The following is an 18,698-nucleotide window of genomic DNA, read 5'->3' as shown; positions in this document are numbered from 1 at the left end:
CTCTTTATACTGTGTATTGTGTGAGCAGTCCTAGTCATTTTTAAGGGCAGTGACAGCTGAAGAAGAATCGAATTTTCAACAGAAATTAGGCTAAGTCAACAGTTTTTAATGGGATTAAAATATTCATTAATAAGAAAAGGATGGAGCAGCACTTGCAAGACTTTATGCTCTTCCTATGTTCAGTAACCGTGCTTCAGAGAGCTGCTACCCTCCTCTTTTTATTTTCCTCTTTTTAAACTAAGTTATCCTTTCTGTTGACATCTAACACCATTCCTGAGAACCTTTAAAAAGACCTTTTAAGAGAAACACTGACAATTAGATCAAAAATCTTTTAAGAAAGTGCATGTGAGAATAAACCAGTAACATTACAGAAAATGAGAGGAATCTCAGTCCCATCAGTGGAAAGATTTTATTTTAAAGCATGCAGGTTGTGATGATACATACAGTTACTTCACACGTATAGGTATTCCATTTTTGGTTTGGTGACAATTTTAGAAATGTTTTCCAATTTCTGTGAATTAACTAACTTAGGCCATTCAGATGAGATTTCCCCAGTTGCCTTTTTCATATCTAAGAGTAGTTACTATCTGCAAAATCAAAACTCTTTTCTGTGGGCTGATACTGACGCACGCTATGATCTGCTCCTAAGATATGCCAGGAACGTGAGCGTCATTAACAATATAGTGGCTACTAGGTTCCCAGACAGGATAACTTTTGCTTGGTTTGGAACGGTTTAGATCGTCTTCAAAAACTGGTTTTGTTTGTTAACTGCTTTTGGTGTTTGGCTTGGCTCCACAACATTTTTTTCTGCCACCACAGAATCACTGTACAGAACAGACTGTAAGTAGGTAATGTATTTTATTGCAGCACGGAGCGTCTCTACTTTGCTGAGCCGTTTCTCCAAGTATTCCTTAGGTAGGTGATGCCTCAGTTTAGCATAGCCTTCATTGACACATTTAACCCTCTGTCTTTCCCTTTCATTCCTCTTTCTGATGAAAGCTGGCCCATAGGAGTACTCACTTCTGCGGTAATTGGAATGGGGCACTTGGTAAGGAAAGGTGCAGGGCTCACTGTAGAAGTTCTCCGTGATGGCATGCTCAGACATGAAAGGAAGGAACGACAAATCTTCAGAGCAAGTGACCTGGTTTGGTGTTTCTGGGTACAGGTGAAATGTGACCACTGGGTCGGCACAGAAAGGCCTGGCCAGCTGTATGCGCTGAGACTCAGTACAGATGGACAACTTGTCCATGAGGTTACGGTAGCTTTTGCCATCCATCAGGTTCTGCATTTAACCTGGAAATGCATAATTACATAATAGTTTAAACAACTCATACTGCACAGTAGAAAAAACTCACCTGGACTTACCAACACTTGGCATTACTGGCATTTTCCAGAAGAGACTTTTAATGCATTTGTGACATTTCAGAATGGTGTTGTAAGATCGTTACATGGAGCAGGCAATGTCCCATTTGAAAATACAAGAAAGTGCAAGTCAGCAACACTAATTACAATAATTCACAACAGATTTTAAGAAAATAAAGCCACTAAAGCTTCCTAAAGCAAACAGCAGTCTCCTTTTACCTCAGCTTTAGAAATGAAGAGAATCTACCTTTATGTACTCCACATAGGTCTAGCTTGCTCCAAATCCACCAGAACCTAACATCTCCACAGGCAATAAACAAAGCAGGCCAACATCTGAGGCACTGTCTCCACCCCCTTCTCCTCCCTGAAAAAAATTAAACCTACAATTCCAGTAACAGACTCCCTATCCACACCAAAAAGCCTTCAAAGGCAAATTATTTTTTCTCTCTAGTCATTTGATGTCTTATTCACTATACTGTCTTAATTAGATGGAAAACTTGTGCAGGGAATGGAAGTCAATCTTAATTTTATGTCTGTCAGGTCTTACATCCATTCTACATAAAAAGTTTTACAAAAAGTTTAGAGGATGAATTTCTGCTAAACCTGACATCTCCTTGCGTCCTCATGCTCCTTCTGTACTCACCTGCAGATTAAACACAGATATAAAACAATAAATACAATCCTACTGATAGAGGATTATGAAATAATCAATTTATTAAAGAAAAAATGCAGGTCCTAATAATATTGTTCCAATTATAAATTATTGTACTATGAAGGGACTGCACACAGTTGTTGGGGCACTGCTAGAAACCTGTAACTCAGACTGGCCTACTAAAATCACATACCTTCTCTTCAGAGCAGCATTACAGCAGGCGTAACTACACAAATCACCCTTATATATTTATTAGAAAGGTAATCTTGCAGTTTTATAGGAAGCTACATTATAGTGCCTTCCCAATATCATTATTCAAACAGCTACATATCAGCATAACTGTAACGATTGTTACCGAATAGCTACTTAAAAATAAATTTTCAATAACTAGCTAATTTTTAAAGAATTACTGTGATCCATCCTCATGGATTGCAAGCGAATTGCTACACAGAATCTATCCAAAATGCTCTTACTCACCGTCCACTTCCACATCTATACATTGCTGCCTAAAACACTTAGGTTATATTACACCCTCTAAAATGGAAACCAAACCTGAACATTGAACTAGGTTACTAGAAACATCTAGATTCCATACTCACAAAAACCTTGCAAAGCTTCAAATGTTCCGACCATTGTTCCATAACGTAAATGGGATCCCCTTAATCCTTCACAAGGATATGGGGATATTTTAACATTTTCTAATGACTTCATACCTGCCACATTTAATACAGAAAGAATTTTTACTCAGTATGAACCTATCCTCACAACATATTCTATCAAAATGCCTCTGTATTCAGTGTTGTTTCTTTTTCTAATGCACATAGATCTCACAACAGAAATCTTAAGAATTCATTTATAGCATGCTGTTATACAAGAGAGAAAGTCACATGCATCTTAAACAGGTACTTCTGTAGGTAGGCTGAAAGCATGAATGCACATCCGTTTTACATTAATATACATGCAGGAAATCAGAAGTGAATATATATACTTGTTATAAAATGAAAATAGTAGAGTCATCTTTCCCTTTTCTGCTTACACAGGTTCGGTTATTGTCTAAAAACTTTCTACTCCTAATAACTTAAAAACATTGTCTGAGGAAAAAAGTCTGTTACACAGCAAAAAAAAACTATATAGCAAAACATCGCTATAGAGCAAGAAACCAAAACCAACACAACCCCGCAAGAAGAGATACTTGCAGTATTTGTTGCTTAATACTGACACTTCTGCTGCATATTAGCATTACCTAAACCAGTTATCTGCTGCCTTAGTACCCGCACGAAGTGCAAAATGCAAGTATTAGGATCGTTTTCCTTTCAGACTAGTGACTCACCAATCTTCAGATGAAAGTAAAATCCAAGGAAACAAGACGTGCTATTTTAAGACTGATGAATAATACCTGAAAATATCCAAATGATATTAAAAAAAGCAGTTAACGTTCCATTTTTCTTACACCTTATTTAATAAGATATCATATTAAACACAATCCATTAAAAAGCTACGGAAGCACTGTTGCTGAATAGCTGGCAGAAGTGATTTATAAACACACTGATATTCAGTGAAGATCTGTTGCTAGATACAGCAACACGCAAGTCTCTTACCTGAATTATGTAGCTTGTTCCGCTGAGTCAATGACTGCTGCAATTTATAGTCAATTGACAACATGCAAAGTAGCTTACAGTTAGATCTGCTCATTTCTGGTTTGGTTTTTCCACCCACACCACAGCTATGATGGCAACAAAACTTGGCATTAAGGGCCAGAAATTTTAAAACTGTATTGAACACAACCAGATTACCTGAAAAAGTAATCAGGAATGTACTTTGTTTACTTCCTGTATGTATTCTGTTACGGTTTACTAAAGCAGTATTTTCATTTATTGGTATTTCATACTTTAATGTCTAAATATAACAATCAGCTAGAATTTAGTTAAATATTTGCCATCAAGGCATAAGCAAACTAATTTTCATAACTTCATTTTAAACACAGAAAATCAGCATTTATTTAGAAGAAACTTGTGATGAATTTGTCTCCAGATTAGAGATGAGGACACACATTAGTTAGCTTAATACCCTCAAATTTAATCTTCATTACACCTGTAATTTTGGGAAATTCCCTTAGTGTTAAGAAGTATAACACCATATAAAAGCTCTCTAATAAAGCATTTATGAAGGTAGACAAGATTGGAAAACAGTGAGCAATGAGTAGCAAGACAAACACTTTAAAGTTTTTCTTAAACTTAGAAACACAGTATGGAGTAATCAGTCTGTATAGTCAAATATATATAGGTATATAGATGTTACGTGTATCAGTATATAGCTGTCCAATTGTACAGGTGCAAGGAAATAGGACACCTAACTTCAAAACTCCCACATTTTACAGGATTACCTTGACACTTTAGATTATCTCACTATTTGGCCCTTCTGTCGATCAAGGTAAAACCACACAAAAAATCCCAAACCAAACCAGTTTAGCTAAAAACTTTCAGAAGACACTATAAGATTAGCAACACTTGATCTACTACCAGGAGAGCTACATACATCCAGTCTTGTCTTCTTGGGACTGTCAGCCATCAAAGAAAGCATTCTGCTTCTGCTGTCCTTGTGTGGGGCCACAACAATGCTATATTCTGCATCCTCCTCCCCACACCAGCTTCACGCCTCATCAGAAAGGCAGCGAAGAGGTAGAACATCTACTAGAACTGGTAGAAAGGCGTCTATTCAACAGAGAAGTTACATTATTTTTTCTTTAGCAGACCTGAGGTACATCACTGTCATAACCGGTTATTGACTCTTCAGGGAGCAATGTTGAACACAGTAACTGAACCCAAGTCTGGATTTTGTTCTGTCAATCCACCTTGTGCTTTTTTTTTAATTTAAAGAAAGAATCCTGTGCCTCACCAATTAGCCACCTATTATAATTCCTTCCAGATTAACTCAGGTTTTGGAAGACTACAGGACTGAGAAGAGAATGAAGCTCTGTATCTGCAAAAGAGCTGCAGACAGTGCAAATGTTGTTATGGGGCAACCATGTTTCCACCCCTGATGTGGCAGAGCTATGTATACAGGTACAGTTTATTTCCCGTGCTACTCTGTTCCCCAGGCTGTGGGCTAAGCAAGCCAAAATTGCACCCGGCAACATATAGTCCTGTTCCATGGACCACTTCTTTCCACACTGGAACTGAAAACTGTATGAGACAATAATGTAACTACATATGCATAGCTAAATTTGAGTCAGGGATTAAAAACTTTTTTCAATTAGCAATTTGGTGAGCCTTTCTTTCCTTTATCTGAGCACTGAACAAGTGCATATTGCTACGCGAAAGCATTTTCAGAGAAGTGCTTTTATAGATGGAATTTACATGCAGGGTAATGAGGGAGAAAAATGATGACATACAGATAATGCACATCCATTTTTCAAAAATCAGTTTTATCTTTAATTGTTACATTCCAAAGGGGATATATGAAAATCAGTCATCTAGCAACTGTGTACCTCTTAAGAGAGATGAGTACAGAATCACAGATAAAAAAATACACCTAACTCCCAAGATGACAGGTGCTAGAGAAAGTATGTGCCTTACACCATCAATCCAGACAAATGCAGAAAGATTTTTATAATAAATATTTCATCATATACTAACTCCTGAGACTTTACCCATGAAAAGAAAGGGAGAATATTTTTAAGAGATATCACATACATACAATATATTAAGCTATTAAAGCAAAATAGAACAAAATGCCAACACTGTCTTGATACACACTGCATCTGAGTTTATCTACATCACAGTACTTTAACTATGCAGCTCAAAGAGTCAGTGTCCGTTCAAGTTTTGCCTTAAATCTGCAAACATCACTTGACATAAAAGCATCTTGAAAGTACGAGTGCAAGAAACCAAATGATGAATACAGCCAATTAGGATTTAATTCTCTGATACGAAAACTACACTGCAAGATTTAGATTTCCAGTACCTAGCATTAGTCAGCAGAAAATCCAAGTATATTTACAAAAGGTCTTTACATAAAGTGATTAGTGAGTTGTAAGTAATTACTGTGTTTCCAGGTACTTTTTAACCACATAAATAGTAGAGAGAAATGTATAGTTAAAAACCACCATAAAGTCACAACTGTAAATAAGGTACCACAGTGGCAACCCAAGATATCTTAGGGTTTCGTTTCTTTTCAGTTTTGTTAGTAAAAGCCATTTGAAAATGTAAAGATTTTAGCTTTTGGTTAACTAATCTTTTTAAATTGCTTCCACTCCAGTACATTCCTTCAAAGTTCAAATACTTTTTTCTTTATTTTTTTTAAATCAATAATGAACCATTCAAGAAAATCCTTCTGAATTGGCAGGATCAGGAAGACATAAGTCAGCTCTTTCAATTAGTCCACATTACTTCCCTGGAGTTCTTTTACTGAGACACAATTAACTCAGCACAACGTGACGGTCAAAGACAGATTTGCGTTGCTCTTGGACCTGTAACTTCCAACGCTGCTGGGCATACTCCACTTTGTTCAATACATTGGCGCGGCTCCGAGAACGAGCCAGCACGTCATGTGCGTTTGCAAAAGGCTGGTGATCCTGGAATGGCAAAAATCATTAGTTAGATCTCAATAGCTCCACTGAGCAATTACATTAGTCTTTTTTGTTGTTACATTCCAACGGATGCGAGGGGGTTTTTGTTTGTTTTTGGTTTTTTGTTTTGTGTGGTTTTTTTTAAGGTAAACAAGCTGTTTCAACGAGCTGGTCAGTAACAATGACTAAGCAAGTTTTCGAATAGTTAGAACTGTACTTCCATTTCTCATTCAAAGTAACTTCCACAGGTTCCCCAGATAGACCAAACTTCATTGTACTGTCAAACAATTATCTGCTACCCAGAGACATCATGGTGAGCTGCAAGATCAGAACCACAGTCTTGCATCCATTAGCAGCTGGTGGGACAGAAGCCTAGAACAGACCCAGGCGCTGGGAGCCTCCTGTTACTGTCGTGTATCGCACTTCACTTTAAAACTGAATTAAAGAGTCAGTTCTCTGCCAGCTCTTGGCCATTTACTGTCAGGCAGTTCAGGGTGTTCACACACAGCTTCTACATAAAACCAACACACTCTGATGTTTACCAAACTAAACCCATTGTACTGAGCTGTCTAAAAGCACAGTGTCAATACAGCTGTTTAAGTGACAGCTCAACAACAACTGAGTGCTTGTTTAATATTTACTCTGTCTGTTTTCTAACAGTACCTGCAAAGGTTTATTTTTTTCTGGTAAATATAATCAAGTTATAAACAATAAGAGTTGGAACTGAGCTTCTTATTTGGGTATCAAACTGTTTTGGACAAAGTCATGTTGCTAAAGCTGTCAGAAAGCATCATATATAAAATGCATAATGAAAAATAACGTAACTATGTCCTGTATTAAATAACTGTCTTTTTTTATGTCTACACTTCATATTCCTTTTTTTTCCCCCAGAACACTTTTGAAGACATTTACATTAATGGATACTTTATTTGTGACATGACTGTGTAGAGTAGCTCAATGATAATTCTTAGTAGCACAGAGATTATCATTAATGATACCCCTTGAAGTGATGCCTACAAGTCCCAAAGCCACACACACACAGGCCTCACCGGGCTAAGAAATATGCTCAGAGAGAACAAGAGACAATCCCTGACCCAAAGAGCTATACTCTCACCACAAAAAATTATGCAGGAGGATATATCAAGAATGGGCAGTTAACTGGTGACAAATCACTTCATTCACAAGGAAACAAAATCACAACAGCAACACATTTCTACCATAAAATAGATGGTGGAAGGGAGAGCACAGGACAAGCTAGATGGTACTGGCATTCCTGATAAACAACAATCTCAGCTCAAAGGCTAGTTACTGTCAATTTCTACATAGACAACAAGGAGAAAAAGGAATTTAAGAGGAAAGAGGTCTATGCAAGTGGCTTACATTCATCAGTTGCCACTGCCATCAACGGGCAATGAGAAAGAGCAAACTTACTGACTTTAAATTCAGCAATAAAATCAATGCAGACGGTATTTCCAAAGCATGACAAGGATCAATACCTCAAGAACTTGCAAGAGGGAAGGCAAGGATGGGGATAAATGATGAGGCACCTTAAATTATTTCACGTTCACTGTCACACAAGGAGGATAAACAGGAAAGGAGCAACACGAACTAAGCAAGGACCTGAAGTGCTTTTTGTTCCAAGCACTACTGCAGATACAAGCACTCGTGACTGCACAAGCACAGGTAATGGTCAAAGTACCAGTTACAGCAAAACATGACACTGGTTAAGATGGATCCAGATTTCAAGGTAAATTCATTCTGCAGTTAACCTGAGCTCTGCCACAGGACTTATTTCACTTCTTCCACCTACAATCAGAAGATTCTAACCCAGATTTGGAGGTATTAATATAATTTATCTAAAGTATAAAATAAAAAGGATTTGTCTGAGGTATAACATACAGCACAAGTTCATTTAATTCAAGTAGGAATCTGCCCAATTTACTATAAGAATGCAGACAGGAAAAGGGCCATTCAAATCCCTCCTTTCCAAAAAAAAAAAAAAACCTCCTAGAAGTGACTGGGAAAATCTTAAGATGTCAATACAAAGACATTTGGAATACGTCTCCATGTAATACACAAGGAAGCACAGAAACAGTGGGACATAACAGCAATAGTATACCTCTGTCCAAAGAACCTTTACTCCAGACAATGTTAGCTCAAACTTGGGTAACAAACACATATTTTTATTGTGAAATCAAGGTAAATAAAAAGGCACAGCTGATAAAAGCTATTATCTAGGAAAATGCTTGATTTTGAATACTTAATATCCCCCTCTGCAGAAAAAACCCACCTTTTTAAGTCAAGATGGCTGATGAGGCCACTGTTGATGAAAAAATGGTAGAACTAAAGAATATGCTTTTCCTCAGTTTACTAGCAATGACAGTCGTCACTCCAAAACAAAACAAAAAAAATAGCGTGGAGAAACTGAGTGCAACTCGCATTAAAATCTGCAGATACACAGCGCAACAGAGCATAGCATTTACCAGTTTTGATACCTTCAGATCTATGGAGCCACCGAAGCAACAGGCAGCCAGAATTACAGCGCTTTTAAAACAGATTTTTAAAAAGTGTTGCCATCATAATTTTGTTTCACCAAGAACAAAGTTATTTATCTCCTTCTATTAACTTCCTATTTATTTGAAGGAATGATGAAAATGTTCTTAATGATTCTATTGTAAGACACTAATAAATGCTGTAAGTCTTTTTGACTAGCTCCAGTTTACTTCAACAGTAATAAAGCGCTCGTGTCTGGTGAAAGTCTCAGGCTAAGCAGACAGCAATCTTCCCATTTCATACTCTGGGTCTGGTTTCAGAAATTCTTTCTAAGGCTATGCCACACCTGAAGCATACTTCATCAGTAAAAGCAGTACTGCTTGAGGGCTCAATATAGAAAGCACATTGGTACTGACACTTCAGAATTGTTTTATCAGTTTGTGTGGTTCAACCCTGACAGTTTACCACCAACCCAGCTGCCATTTTAGAAAACTTTCCTCACAGTACTTTATGGCAATACTTCTCCCAGGCATGCACATTCATCAGGTTCAGATGCACACAAATTCATCAGATGCAAAGCCATAGTCCATATTTTTATACTATTTTAAGTCCCCCTTCAATACCCAGACGACCTACTCCCACCAACCAGTATTCCTTATCCACACTAATCAGGTACTGAAGCGTCTCACTCTTTCCAATACAAAGTTTCATTAGGCCTTACTTTCCCTTCTTGTAATGGTACTGAAGACAATTTTGCTCCATCTTTATTAGAAGTCAAAACCACCGTGCTAGAGATTGGGAAGGCCAGTAAAGACAGGAAAACAAGTCACTAATAGACTACTCCCCTTGTCCTCCCAAAAAAGGCTGTTCTAATCTGTTGGAATATACTGTCACACTCTGGTTTCTAGCTGTAATACTAGAAATTATTTCAGCATCAATCACTATTTTTCTTCATTATAATAATTTCTTCTTGAATTTTTAGCATCAACAAATTCAAACTGGAGCAATAAAAGATGCAACCCCTCTACTTTCTTTTTGTAGAGAAAAATCTAAGCAGCAAGCAATTTGCATAAATATGATCACTAGCAACACTGTATGGATCATTAACACTTACAAAGTTGTACCTCCTATATATGCTTACCTCTGTTCCTACTCTGTTTCTTCTCTGAGAAAATAATCTGTCTAGAGCTGGGATAACTGAAGCAGTCCTCATCTTACTACTTTCTAGGCCAGTGAAAAATGAAAGAGTGGCTTCACAGAAGCCATCACACAGCTTGGTTTTCCTTTCACTTCAGGAAAAGCATTTACTGGCAAAAATAGCTGCTCATCCCAAATAGTTATATAACAACTAACCACCCCAATCTTTATGTTAACCCAAGTACACAGACACTCTGGTGAACTCACCCCAATGTCTTCATCACTTTGTATGAGCTGTGAATGTCCAAAGAGACGTCTCTTCAGGATAGGTTCCACCAGTGTAAGGTACACCATGTACAGAAGAAGTAGGCCCAAAATAGACAGGTATATGATGATTGTAACCTACACAATGCAAGCACAGTTTATGCCAGAATTGTGACATTCCCCCCACAATCTCTCAGCAGGCAGCAAGGACCAAAAGAAGAGCACATGCAAAGTTTGTGATGAGCCTGTCGATGTTCAGTAGTGTCACCAGATGACTTAAAATCCATGAACAAGGGTTTGAGGCAGACAGCTTGAAACAGTTTCTCTTGCTAAAAAATCTTATGCTATGCCTCTTAAACCTACTTGGTGTTATAAACTTCACCTCAACCAAGACAACTGTTCAGTTTGGCCGTTAAACAGATGACAAATTTGGGGGTTCCTGCATGGTCTCCATTCTCTGGCATAGATCTGCATTCAAACAGTCACTAAGAAAAATGGGAAGGCAAAAAGAAACACCAAACTTCTAAAAGACCAAAAAAAGGTGCCTGTGTTATAAAAGAAGAAAAGATGCACTGCACAATCTATGCACCCCAGCCTAGGGCTCAATGGCTCCAATAGGATAAGAATGCAAAGAATACAGAAATCGTCTATTAGAGCAAAGATGGACAATTTTGCTTTTTAGCTTGCCAACGTATAAGGAAAATTTAAAGTAAGCAAGTAAGACAGCTGAATAATGAGAGGCCCTCTAAAATAATAACAAAAACAAAGTCCAAAGCTTGACAAAATGCCCTAGAACACTCAGAATTTCAGCAAGGTATAAAGCTTGATCTCTAAAGTGGAGATCTTCAATAAAAGATCTCAAGCCCACTCCTTCAGCTATATCTTGATGCTATTGTTACTACTCAAGATAAATTGTGAAAAACTATAATGAAAAAAGTTAAATCTTAAGCTGTTTTAGAAAAGTTTTCCCTTTAAAAAGAATATTTCTCTAAAAGACAACAGACATATTTACCAATCAGTTGAAGCATTTAATATATGCCAACAGAATTACGTTGTTTACCTTAATTGTGACAGAGCTTCTCTCTTCATATTTGCATTCACAGCGTAAACAGTATGCTTCTACATCAGGTCCAGGGACAGGCATTGGCTCAACCACATGAAGACAATCACTGAAGACAGACAGAAACTGCTCAGTCAGTATTGAGCTGGTTTTAGCTTACCTGTTCCACTACGCATGCAGACCCCAGCTGCACGAGCTGAGAAGCCACCTTTGCTTAAGTTCAGCCATTCTAAATTATAGGTATCCGAGATTCAATAAATAAATAAATAGAATCACTACTCCACAGTTATTTTACTTAAACAAGAAATTCAGCTATTGACAAGCTGCTAAACAAGTTTTAAGACCTTTAGAACTCAATACAATGTTTTCATTTCTCAGTGAAAGCATTAAAGCTGTTAGCATAACAAGTCCACGGATTTGAATTCCAGCACAAATGCATCACTTGACACTGACATCATGGATGAAAGTAAATTCCAGCTATACACTTCTTTCTTCATCATACTCAAAAGAGCCTTATTCTATCCTTCCAGTAGCTGAAGGAAGATTAACCTCTCTTTGGTGTTCATGAACAGAAGTTCTTTTTTCTTGCCATCACAAGTTACAGGCATTGAAGAAAAAAAAGAAGTCAGATGGGTTGTTTCTCTAAGCAACAAGATAGTGAATAAATAGCATTTGGTTTTCTGCACCGGACCTGGGTGCGAAAGCATAACTTGACTTAAAAGATTACAAAATACAAGTCAGTCCCATGCTAAAAAGCACAGTTGACGATCTTATGGGCACTCTATATCACAGCACTAAAATCCAGCTGCCATGAGACAACTGCTTCCACCAATAACTTATGTAATTTTGGTCTTTTTGCTGACTCAGGTTGGCTGTTCAGAGTTCACATCCCAGACTCCCTGCAGACGACTGACAGAACAAAAATCATGTTTCACCTTTATCCTGTTTAACTCAACGTTAGCACAGTCAGAAGCAGGTCATGAAACAAAACGCCTGAAGTGACAGCAGCAGCCTAGGATTCAGCACCCTACTGGGCTAGATTACAACACTGCAAACACATGGCCAGACACCAACTCCTCTCTTCTGTTTTCTTTTTGTTTCTTCTTCATAAGTAAAACTATTGAGTGTCAAGTCACATCCTCTGGAAGGGAGTGGAAGGCTTATTTTTCTCATTTATTTGAAAGTAGAATTACATTCTGTTCTGTGGAGGAGCGCAGCATTCAAGCTACAAAATCAAAAATACATGCAAGTTATCATCTACACAATTTTTGTTCATATGATTGAAAGCTTGCATCAATATGCTGCACAAGTATAGTAGAAAGCTTGTATTCAGCTTAAGTACAGTAGCAAATCTGTTACTGTGAATATATCAAATACTAATATCAGCATTTTTTTCCCTCCAGTTCAGTGTTTCAGGTTGCTAGGAAGTCTAAAATCTATCAGAAGCTTATCAGAATTTTGATGACGTGTTTCCTTGGACTGCGATTCCATGGTAATTTTAGAGGAAAATGTAGAAAAGGCTGATCCTTTTCTAAACAATTTTCCCACTCAACTGCCTCTACATTACCACCCTCTCCCTTGCGCCCACGGGAACAGCACCAAGGAAGCAGTTCCTCCACGGCAAGCTAGGCTAGTCAGAAGGGCAGCTTCTGCACAGATTTCCAGTTCATTCAGCTTGTAGACAGGGTGTCCTCCCTCCTTCCACATCCATGACTACTGCTGCAGTCAGCCTCTGTACACCAATTCTTTCAAAGTACAAAATATAAACACCAACACTTTCCAAGAGGGTTATTTAACCCTGCAGGTGCTTAGGGACCACTATGCTTGCTGAGCGCATTATCCATCAGGATGGGATTGCCTGCAATAGTTCCAAACCTGTGTGCAGAACGGTGAACACTTTTATTGGTGTCAAAGCACCCCAGCCCATACTGATGTTAGCATAACGCACTGTTTGCCAGTCTGAAGCCAACGAACAGACCGCTCCAAGTGAAACAACTGAAGCATCTAAATAAGAGTATCATGATGCACATTACAGGTTCAACAGTAAAAATTAAATTTTCATTTTTTGTCTGGACAAGCCGGCAGTAAGTGGTCATTATACTGTACATAATTCATAAAGACACTAAAAATTGATTTGGCTCGTCTCACGAGTAACTGATCTAAATGCCTAAAGGATGGTGCACATCAGCCAGTTCTATTCAATAACAAGTCACTTGCACTGATGCAGAAGCTAAAGTATGGCACTAAATTTGTGGATTTTATTGCATATAAGCCAGCAATCAAGCCTTTTAGAAGTGGCAAGAAGACATCGCAAACAGAAGATCAAAGCCATAAAATGTTCCCAGATGGTCATTTAAGAAATGATCTCAACAAAACGAGATTTAAGATAGGAAAATAATTCTTGAGATTCTGTATACATCAGTATCTGTCACCATAAAATTAGTCAAGCCTTCAAAGATAATTTTTTCTTCAATCAGTACCAATATTGATTTAAAGGGAAACAGGGTCTTTTCTGCTAGTAAGGCACACACTAAGCGCTACCCACTGCAAAAATCCATTTTCATTTGCAGAGCAGTAATGAACAATAAAACCAGTAACGCTGCTACTCTGAAATGTCTGCTGCAGCTGGAATTCTCCCAGTATGTTTCATTGCTGCAACTTAATTTGTCATAGTAGGACTAATGTTGTTAAGTTAATCATGTGGAACAAAAATAGTAATTTTGATTGGACAGTACATTTTATGTTATTAGCTTAGATTGAAATTTACAGTGTTGTTTCTCACAGTTCTCCTGTAAGTAATTTAATAAGTCAAGGCACAGCCCTATACATATCTGTATCACTAATTTTACTCCTATAATTACTTTTGTGGGCCTACTCAAGGGCATGAAATTTTCATAATCAAGATGCCAACCCGCTGCTACTCATCAGACTGAAAAGTCTTTTATAAATTCTTAAGGTAACTGAAGAAGAGTCAGTACATCAAGTAGTATGACACGTTTTTATAGGCTGACCCAAGAATCTCTGAGCACTTCCAACATCAACACAACTCTAAAACATGGTGTTTTATTTGTATGATTCACATAGACAAGGATACTCAAGGTGAAATTACACAAGGGAGCTATGCCAATGTAACAAATCACTGTCATCTCCCTTTCTTCCCCAGCCCCTCATCCCTGGCTACGCACATCAGTCCACAGCTTGGAGAGGAGTCTGACAAGTGCCATAGCTGGCCTAAACAATACAAAAGAGCACGCTGCTGGGGCACAGAGATGCAAGACCTCCCTCTCTCGCTCTGAAAAAATGTTGTTAGATGGCTCAGGCTGTGTCATGTAATTGCACTCTCTGGCTGCAATTCTGAGGAACAGAAATCTCCAGAAACAATAGTCTCTAAATGATAGGATGGATTTCAAGAGTAGAGAAAGAGGAGACAATAATCCTGAGTCCTAGTTCCATGGCCGTGCTCCCTTGCCTTTATGCCATTTCAAATCACTGAATTCAAACTACAACACCCTCTTCCCTTCTACTACTTCCAAGTCTAAATAACTAACTAAATAAATAACATGCAAGCAAGCAAACCAAAACAGAAGACAGGGCAAAAACTACGCGTTTCAAGCCTGGTCCCTTGCTAGAGCTGAATTCTGGAGTACTTTTAAAAGAAAAGTTCAGTAAGTTATGCAAGAGATGTAATTTCTCCTGGCACCACCATAGGGGAGACAATATAATCACTATGGAACAAGTCTTTAACCAGTAAGACTCATTATATAATTTTTTATGCCACACACACTCACCAGTCTTTCTGTGAAACGTTTTTGTTGTAAATATTGCCCGAATGGTCTTTGTAAGGAGGGCAGATACATTTACATCGGACATCCTCAGAATTCTGTAAAGTAAACAACAAGCTTAGAACAAATCTCATCAGTAAGCATAACAGGATACAGAAAGCACTCTTCACGTAATACATGAAATATTTAACACAAACTACTTGCGAGTATCTTTGAATAGTCTTACTCAGGGTTTCCTTCAAGTTTAAGAACAACCCTTCAAAATTACTAACCAAGCAGAGCAATCTGTCAAGTAACACTTATTTTAGATCGCAAACACATTCTTCATGAGAAAAATTTGAAGTTTAAGCTCACTCTTCTTTTAAAGAAAAAACACACATTCAGAAGTTACCGATGTTGGTATACGCAACTATTCAACTTATGAGGACAGCTGTATAACACAGTGACGAGCTTAAAACGGATGAAAGAATATTAACCCCAAATGGAGGTGGGCAAAGAAACCTCTGTGGATAATTCTGTCCTCCCTGGCCACAAGAGAAACAACTCTGTAAGCAAAAAATACTAGAGGGACTAGTACAACCTACAGTTCTCTTGTCTTAAACAGCAGCAGGATATTGTGAGGTAGAGAAAAAAGTACAAAACTGGAATCCCAAACAAAGGCAAAGTAAATGTGAAAAATTCTGGAAACTTGTAAAAGCAAGTTTTAGAGAAACAAATTAACATTTGCATAAGCAACAATAGGCACTGCAGAAAGAAGTGAGGAGAATTAACTGTTACGGACAGTGAGAAAGAAGTAGCACCCAAAATTAACATTTAGATCACTACTGGCAAAAGGAAATTTCAGGAAAAGATCACTTTGTGTGGTATATTAAAATAGGATAATTCATTCCTTTCCCAAATTGCACAAGGGAAGTGGTTGAGTCCCCATCCCCGGAGGCATTTAAAAGACGTGTAGATGTGGTGCTTAGGGTCATGGTTTGGCGGTGGGCTTGATGATCTTAAAGGGTTTTTTCCAACCTAAATGATTCTACGATTCTAAGAACAGAAAACCCTATAGAGAGAACAGACATGGTCAGCAAGGGGTTACAGATTAAAGCATTCTCAAATCCAAATCAGAGTAACTTATTCAAGCGAATAATAAGTGACAGAGGATAAACATGGCTTCTCTAAATTCAAGGCAATTTCTAACAGCATTACAAAGGAATGTCTTAAGAAGTATTGGTAATAAACTTCTACACTGAACAATCCAGTCAGAGCAACACTAAGTGGGTATAGGTCAGTTGGAAAACTTTGACTGCACTATACACCAAGTCACTTCTGGTCTCACCATAGAAAAGTCAAATAGCTGATTATCATTAAAAAAGAGAAAATTCAGACATGCCGGTACTTTGACAATGGGAAAGACTTTTACTATTAGGAGACACAATGTTCTCAGTCAGTCACAGAAACGCTAAGATTATAGTCCCAAATCCTAACCCAGAAGGGCCAACCGCAGAGTCTCTGCGGACGCAGCCCAGGTAGGGCACCAGGAGCCGGCAGAGCCACCGCGGGCCCAGTGAGAAGAGCTCACTCGGAAAGCGGAGCGCCGGGCTGAAGATGAGGCGAGACGCGGGGCAGACCCCGAACGCAGCCCCGGCACCCACAAAAACAGCAGCTCCATCCCCAGCAAGGCCTCCTCAGCCAATACGTTTTGCGTGATCACCACATCAAAACTACATAAATTGCTACACACTTAAGGCTGGCGAAGAAGCTGGCGACGCCAGGCAGACGGGCCCTGCTCCTCCCGGCTGCCCCACGGGAACGCCCGCTCCGGGAGCCCGCGGGGCCGCAGCGGCGCAGAGCAGCACCCGGCCGAAACCACCGGCTCCGGCCTCCGCCTAAAGCAGGCCGAGGCGGCGTCGAGAGGGGTGGAACGACCGGAGGGCACCGAGCGACCGGCGGGGCGGAGGAGGGCCCCGGTACCGGGAAGGGGGGGCGGGGAGTACCACCGCCATCCGTGTCGCCCCCCCGCGCCCCGCTCACCTTGGCCTCAGCGCCCAGCCCCGCCAGAGCGGCCAGCGCCAGCAGCGAGCAGAGGCGCGCCCGGGCCCCGCAGCGGGCCGCCATGTCGGGCCCCGACCGCTCACCGCCGCCTCACCGCCGCCGGCCCCCCAGCGCCCGCCGCCATCACTTCCGCCTTCCGCCGGGCTCACGTGAGGCGGCGTCCGGCCGCGATGGCGGCCCCCCGGGAACGGCGGCGCCGCCGCCGGATGGTTCCGGGGCGAGAGGGCGTGTCCGCGCGCGCCGGCCGGCCCCCGGCGGGATCCGCTTCCCCGCCCCGCCGGCATCTCGGGCCAACGCCCGCCGTGCGGGGCCTGCTGCCCGCGGGGCTGCGAGCGCCCGGCGGCGGCGGGGCCGGGACGACCGTTACCGCCTATCCCCGCAGCCCAACGGCTCCTGCGCGCGGCTGTGGGCAGCGCGCGGCACCCCCAGCCGCGCGGGCCCCCGCGGTGACACGACGGGGAGTTGCGGTAACTGCGCTAGCGCAGCAGTAAGCGAAGGGGCCGTTTTGCACCGGCCCAGAAACGCAGTGACCGTTTCCACAGTGCCCGCTCCGCGACGATAAGTTGCACCCTGAGGGGGACACTGGAGTTGCAGATAGCCCAGTTTTTCCACGCCTGAACATAGGAGGGCAATTTATATAAAGCTTAATACATTTTATAGGCAGATAGATGGACAGACATGTCTCTCTGAGAAAACGTCACTAAAAATCCAGCAATGTTCCTTATTTGCAGCGTGGTTGTGAATTATTGCCCCCCAGGAGCAGGGTTCGCCTTCTCTCCGAGGGCGATCGACGCTGGTGAGGAGCAGCGTGTCCACCCGCGGCCCCTTCAGACCTGGCAGATGAAGCGGTTTCCGAGTTCTCCCCACTCGGGTAGGAGCCCCCGCGCCCAGCCGGTGCTGCCGGCGCTGGACCCAGCCTGTCCCTTGCGTGGGAGCCGGTGCCGAGCGAGTGCTCGAGCCCAGCCGCGGAAACCGCTCGGGTTCGCTTCAGCTTCTCTGCCGTGCTTCGCGGAGGATCAGCAGGCTGCGTGACTCAGCCCATTTATCCCCTCTCCTCTTTTTTATACCTTGTGTCTTTCTTATATCCATTTTTCTGTCCTACACTGCTAAGTAGCAACACTGTACATCGTCAAAAACTGCTCTATTCCCTCTCTCCTTCCCCAGCCCCCAGTAAGTGGCTGTAATTTCATAGGAACTAAAATAATCCTTTAGATACAGTATACTTTTCAATAGTGCTATTACACTTCGTTTTAATACAGTGAGTTGTGTAATACTAACAGTGCACCAGGCATCTCAGTAAAGAAGCTTGAGTTACTATGGAAACACGAAACACCTTTA

General features: G+C 40.6%; 2 protein-coding genes across 5 annotated transcripts; both read right to left on the bottom strand.

Moving 5' to 3' along the window:
- Positions 1 to 30: 30 nt before the first annotated feature.
- ASCL3 (achaete-scute family bHLH transcription factor 3) lies at positions 31 to 5,284 on the bottom strand. Of its 4 annotated transcripts, none has more exons than XM_087745561.1 (3): positions 3,613 to 5,284; positions 2,614 to 3,410; positions 31 to 1,293 (listed from the first exon to the last, which is right to left on the bottom strand). In XM_087745561.1, the coding sequence occupies exon 3, from the start codon at positions 1,286 to 1,288 to the stop codon at positions 734 to 736; it is 555 nt and encodes a 184-aa protein (XP_087601687.1). In that variant the 5' UTR covers positions 1,289 to 1,293; positions 2,614 to 3,410; positions 3,613 to 5,284; the 3' UTR covers positions 31 to 733. The 4 variants fall into 4 exon arrangements, with proteins under 4 accessions (XP_087601687.1, XP_087601689.1, XP_087601690.1 ...); XM_087745563.1 differs by having other exon boundaries at positions 3,345 to 3,410; XM_087745564.1 differs by having other exon boundaries at positions 3,345 to 3,410; positions 4,550 to 5,284.
- A 135-nt stretch (positions 5,285 to 5,419) lies between these two features.
- Positions 5,420 to 17,521, bottom strand: TMEM9B (TMEM9 domain family member B). Its single transcript, XM_087745560.1, has 5 exons — positions 17,340 to 17,521; positions 15,324 to 15,415; positions 11,536 to 11,644; positions 10,479 to 10,613; positions 5,420 to 6,587 (listed from the first exon to the last, which is right to left on the bottom strand). Exons 1-5 carry the CDS (start codon positions 17,421 to 17,423, stop codon positions 6,432 to 6,434), a joined length of 576 nt encoding a protein of 191 aa, XP_087601686.1. The 5' UTR covers positions 17,424 to 17,521; the 3' UTR covers positions 5,420 to 6,431.
- Positions 17,522 to 18,698: the final 1,177 nt, after the last annotated feature.

Source organism: Nipponia nippon, unplaced genomic scaffold, assembly GCF_047370975.1.
Source record: "Nipponia nippon isolate SJK-2023a ecotype South Korea unplaced genomic scaffold, ASM4737097v1 scaffold_10, whole genome shotgun sequence".
In the NCBI taxonomy this organism is placed as follows: domain Eukaryota; kingdom Metazoa; phylum Chordata; class Aves; order Pelecaniformes; family Threskiornithidae; genus Nipponia; species Nipponia nippon.
This window is presented reverse-complemented; position numbering and strand designations above follow the sequence as displayed.

Excerpts from the sequence above, each read along its gene's own strand:
- TMEM9B (XM_087745560.1), bottom strand. The coding sequence starts at position 17,423 with ATGGCGGCCCGCTGCGGGGCCCGGGCGCGCCTCTGCTCGCTGCTGGCG. Across the intron at positions 15,416-17,339 it reads GGCTGGGCGCTGAGGCCAAG|AATTCTGAGGATGTCCGATG; the intron begins GTGAGCGGGGCG and ends TTTACTTTACAG. Across the intron at positions 6,588-10,478 it reads AAAGTGATGAAGACATTGGG|GATCACCAGCCTTTTGCAAA; the intron begins GTGAGTTCACCA and ends TTGCCATTCCAG.
- ASCL3 (XM_087745561.1), bottom strand. The coding sequence starts at position 1,288 with ATGCAGAACCTGATGGATGGCAAAAGCTACCGTAACCTCATGGACAAG.